This window comes from Belonocnema kinseyi, chromosome 7, assembly GCF_010883055.1.
Source record: "Belonocnema kinseyi isolate 2016_QV_RU_SX_M_011 chromosome 7, B_treatae_v1, whole genome shotgun sequence".
In the NCBI taxonomy this organism is placed as follows: Eukaryota; Metazoa; Arthropoda; class Insecta; order Hymenoptera; family Cynipidae; genus Belonocnema; species Belonocnema kinseyi.
Genome location: NC_046663.1, coordinates 71,923,948 through 71,929,414, shown reverse-complemented (window position 1 = coordinate 71,929,414; position 5,467 = coordinate 71,923,948). Strand labels below are relative to the sequence as shown.

The 5,467-nt window shown below is 26.9% G+C and overlaps 1 protein-coding gene across 2 annotated transcripts in view; it reads left to right on the top strand.

Moving 5' to 3' along the window:
• The window catches only part of LOC117176948 (GDNF-inducible zinc finger protein 1-like), a 15,976-nt gene extending 13,371 nt beyond the window's left edge, over nt 1-2,605 (top strand). Inside the window, exons 7-11 of one of the 2 annotated variants that reach the window (XM_033367356.1) lie at nt 1,628-1,811; nt 1,898-1,963; nt 2,044-2,214; nt 2,301-2,360; nt 2,442-2,605. In XM_033367356.1, the coding sequence (XP_033223247.1) occupies nt 1,628-1,811; nt 1,898-1,963; nt 2,044-2,214; nt 2,301-2,360; nt 2,442-2,460 (500 nt within the window). In that variant the 3' untranslated portion in view covers nt 2,461-2,605. Of the gene's footprint in view, nt 1-1,552; nt 1,812-1,897; nt 1,964-2,043; nt 2,215-2,300; nt 2,361-2,441 lie in introns of both variants that reach the window. The other variant, XM_033367355.1, reaches the window with a different exon arrangement.
• The last annotated feature ends 2,862 nt before the right edge of the window (nt 2,606-5,467 follow it).

Sequence of the window (5,467 nt, the reverse complement as noted above, 5' to 3'; positions counted from 1 at the left end):
AAAAGCGATTGACCAAGTGTATAGAGCTCCAAGGAGATTATGTTGAAAAATTAAAAAAAATTTACCCAAAAAAAATTGTTTTTATACTTCATTCTAAGGACTAATTGAACTACCTTCGTATTTACCCAAAAGAATGAGAATTTGTCTTCGAACAGGGAATTTAAAAATTTTAATAAATTCTGAGCTGGAACAAGGGATTCTTCAAAAGAATGAATTCTAATTCAAAGTTGAAAGGGGTATTTTCGAAAAACATTAAAATTATGAATTTGAACCCAGAATTTTACAGAAAATTTCTAATTCTTAGTTGAAACGGAGAATTTTCAAAAAGTATTAAAATTTCGGATTTGAACATGGATTTTCTCAAACGAATTTTATTTCTGATTTGAAATGAATTTTCTTAAACAATTATTCTGTCTTGAAACGAGGTATTTTCGAAAAAAAATTAAATTGTGAATTGGAACAGGGAATTTTACAAACAAAATCTAGTTCGTACAATTAGTGGAAATGGAACATTTTCGAAAATAATACAAATTCTGAATTTGAACAGGAAATTTTTCCATAAAAATTAAAATTTCGGATTTAAACAAGGAATTTAACATTTTTAACCAATTCTGAGGTGAAATTAGAATTTAAAATTGCTCAAAATGGTATAATTTTGAACATTTAAAAAATTGATTCTTCAATTTAGACTTTAGAGCATTGAAAATAATAAAGTGGATTTATATGTATGGAACTGAATCTAAATCTTTGAACTCTGCAAGGTATAAAAGTTTAAAATGTTGAATTTGGCAGTTTAGCTGCATTTAATTTAAAATTGTTTAGTTGAACAGTGTTAGTAGCTTCCATTCTATGAGTGTAAATTATTGAGCATTTGAATACAAAACTGTTAAATAAAACAACTTTTAAACTTTAATTTTCAAATTTGAAAATTCAAGAGTTTTTCTTTGAGTGCTTTCATTTGCAATACAGTTTTTATTACTTCGAATGGAACAGTTTTTAGATTTAGTGATCAATTTTTTAAATTTCATTGACCATGAAAAAGGTTTCCAAACCGGGAAATGGCCGGGAATTTTTTCTTTGATTAAAGCGGCCACCCTGTATCAATGCATATTAATACACCATATTATAAATTATTCTAAGTACAAGATGTTTAGAATTAGTCGAAAAGGAATAATCTCAAATGTTTCCATATAGAATTGGTTTTTTTAGACATGTTTCTTTTTTTTTATTACTGTTAATTCATCCTTGAACTGTAACGTATCCCGTGAAAGTATCAAATCCAAAAGAGTGTTACACCGATATATATATATATATATATATGTGTGTGTGAAAAGAGTACATCAAGAAGGTATAGAGTAAAATATTAACAGATTACACAATACCTATCCATTATTCGGAATTAGAAAAAAAATTAAATTGGAAAATTAAAAAGATTTTAATTTAAACATGCCAATATTAAATAATTTGGAATTAAATCAGAATAGAATAATCTGCAAAGATGCTCACTTTAAAATTTAGTTTTATGGACGTACGTTTTTGTTTTTGATCACAGTTAATTCGTCCTTGAACTGTGACATCTGCAATACAAATTTTAAATCCAAAACTAAGATTAAACGACATTTGACAGAAGTACACGGTAGCCTCTACATCAGATGTGATATCTGTAAAAGAAAAGTTAAAGGGAAACAAGGCCTCAAAATTCACACAAGAGAAGTGCATTCTGAAGTACGATTTAGATGCACAATTTGTTTAAAAATTTCCAAATCAGCTCGATGTTTCCGTGCACACTTCCAGAAAGTACATAAAGGAGGGTAGGCATTTAATATTAGCTTTGCATTTTTTTGACCTTACGGCGAAATAATGTTTTTTTCCTAATAAAATCACTTTAATATTTCAGGAAACATTCAGGATTGATGAGTTTTGCAGAAGAATATATCCCAGAACCAACTGATATAATGCCAACGTAATATACTTGTTTAAAAATGCTTTTAATCTAAAAATTAGTCTGAGAAGTATCAATCTCGAATCAACCATCATTTTTAGGCTCAGTAATACTTGTGATATCTGCAAAAAACAATGCAGTGGAAAAGATGAGTTAAGAGCTCACGAAAAAGAATCTCATTCCGAAGTACTATATAAATGTACAGGTTGTTTTGAAAGTTTCAAAACGGCTCGTTGTTTCCGTGACCACTTCCGGATGATACATAAAGCTGGGTAGGAATTTAATACTAACTTTGCATTTCTTTGAAGTTATGTCAAAATAATGTTTATTTCTTAATAAAATAACTTTAATATTTCAGAAATCTTCAGGACGTTATGAACTTTGCTGAAGAATATAACCCAGACGATATAATGCCAGTGTAAGATATATATTTATGAAAACTGTTTTTTAGTAATTAGAGTCTGCGAATGATTAATCTTTAATGAACATTATTTTTCAGATTAGAGCGGCAGATCTAATAAGAGGGCTAAGAAAATATGTGCCAAAATGCCAGATTATCTTTATTTTTATTTCATAACAAGCCTGTAATCTGTTTAAAATTATAACTGTTAGAATTTTCTGGAGCTTTAAAAGAAAATGCTACTAGCTATATTTCTTTGCATGTTTTATGATCTTGCGAGTTAGACTCTGTTAATATTTTTTTTATATTAATTTAAATTGAATTAAAGAATATTCTCTATTTTTAATCTTTGAAATTTAGAAAAAAAAATCAATTTCCTTTTTTTTATTAACTAGCTAATACCGTTTTTTACGATTTCTATTAAATAAGCAACAACAGAAATTATTTAATCGCCTTTAAGTTAAAATTACTCGCTGCTATAACAATTAAACACTTATTAATTTAGACAAAATCGAGTAAGTTTAAGAGATGTTTACAAATTTAGAATTCTTTAGAATACTTTTTATTACTTTACACTAAGTTTTGAATTCAATATGAATTAAAATCATGAAATTATATCAAATAATTTAGAATAAAACGTAGAGTTTTGCAGATTTCCAACACAAAATTTAGAAGCTTTTTAAGAATTGTGAAAGGGTTCCCTTCCAAAAAATAAAATTTTGTCTTGAGACTCCAAGGTTAACTGAATATTATTTTTCATTTTTAAAAATTAATTTTAGGAGAATATTTAGAAAGAATTCCAAAGTTGTCAAAAAAGAATCTGGAAGATTTGAATTCAATTTAAAAAAAAATCGAATAATTTTAAAAGTTATTTAAAAGTTTGAAAATATTTCAAAAATAATTAAAAATTTTTTTAGTTGTAGATTTCTCAAGAGTTTGAAATACACTTTTTAACCTATTTAAGGATTTTGAAAGATTTTAAGATAATAATCAATTTTCTTGATATTCTTGGGAAAAATTTTTATTTTTATTTTGAACAAAATAGAATGATCTAAAATTTCTCCTTAAAATTTATTTTTAGAGACGTATGTTTTTGTTTTTATTATAGATAAATCGTCTTTTCATTGTGACGTCTGTCATCAATTTTGGAAACGTTTAATTTGTACACTTTATAACTACATTTTTTCGAGTATCGTAAATACTATAAATTAAATCAAAAACTGTGATTTAAACTTCTGAGGAATACAGCCATAAATTGTAACTGAAATTATATCGATTTGTTTTTAAAGAAGGTTCTCAAAGCACCTACGGCTTTGACGATTACATTCTTATTGCGAAAATTGCACTTCGCGCTTGATAACTTGTGTCCAATTGAAAAGCTTCATCAAGATAATTTGTAAATCTTATTAAAATCTACTAAAAACAACTCTTTAAACTTATGGATCTCTTGAAAAACCAAAATTGCATATTTTTGAAAATGATCCAACATTTATAAAAATTTTTAAATGTTGAAAAGCATATAACTTTTTGAAGTTTAATCGAATTTGAAAATGTCATTAGGATAATTTGCAATTCTTTTTGACGCGTACCAGAAAATTTGAAAACAATTTCTGAAATTCATAAAAAAATTGTATTCAAATTTTGAAAGAGCTCAAACTTTCTGAATTTTTGTCTAATCTAAAAATTTAACTGACATAGTTTTTAAAAATATTTGATACCTAGGGATGAGTTTGAATGAAATTTCGTAATCTTTTAGAAAAATATATTTTTATTTTTTATTTTTCTAAACATTTTCAAAATTTTCAAAAATATGTAACTTTTCTAATTTTCATCGAAATAAAAAAATTTTATTTTGATAATTTGCAAGTATTCTACCCATCTATAGGAAACTTTTACAACAATTTCTAAATATGCAAAAAAAAAATTTCGTACTCTAAAAATGCTCTAAATTTTTTAATTTTGGTTGGAAATATCTGATTAACGATCTTAACCTTCATTTTAGGAACCTTAAAAAGTGTATCAAAGGCTGACTTGATTTAACAAATGCTTCAAAAGTTAGCATGGCTAAAACATTCAGGTAACCATACATACAGACAGACACCGATAAAATTTTATGATTTTCAGATTCTGTGAGTGCCGAAACGTAATGATCCGTTAAAAACCAGAGATCGAGAATTTGGACGATTATATTACATTCCCAGAAATAATTTTCGTTTGTTAATCAATTTTTGGTGTCTTAAAAAGCATCCAGCTATTATGAGTTTAGCAGAGATTATATCCCAGGACCAGGTGATAATTATATTGCAAATATAAGATACATTTTTATAAAATATTTTTACATTCTCATTCATGAGAGTGTAATGTAATCGTCGAAATTTTCAATTTCTGGTTTTTGACGGATCTTTACGTTTCGGCACTCACAGAATCCGAAAATCATAAAATTTTATCGGTGTCTGTCTGTATGCCTGTCTGTATGTATGGTTACCTGAATGTTGTAGCCACGGTAATTTTTGAAGGATTTGTCCAATCAAATTAGCCTTTGATACACTTCTTAAGGTTCCCAAAATGAAGGCTAAGTTCGTTAAGCAGATATTTCCAACCAAAATTTAAAAATTTAGAGCATTGGAATATTATCTTGTTTGTTGATAATTCATCTTTTTGATTGAAAATTCAAATATATGGTTAAAAATTCATCTTTTTTTTATCGAAAATTCATCTTTTATGGTAAAAAAGTCATCTTTCTTGGTTAAAAATGTATCTGTCTTAGTCGAAAAGTAAATTTTGTTAAAAATTCAACTGTTTTTGAAAAAATTTCGTCTGTTTGACTTGAAAATGTTACTATTTTGTTAAATATTTAACAAATTTTGTGGAAAACTCGTTTCTTTTACTGGAAAGTTCATCTTTTATTTTTCAATGCAATTGTTTCGTTGCAAATTAATTTTGTTGTTGAAAATTTCTTTTTTTTGTTTTGAAAATTTAGCTCTTTGGGTAGAAGAAAATTCTTATAAGTTGAAAATTCAACTATACCGGTACTTTCGGGGGAGGGGGTGGCCAAAAAGCCAAAAATTGATAACGTAGTTCATGGATGGTCAGGGGCGGACCCTGAAAAATATTTCGGGAGGGGG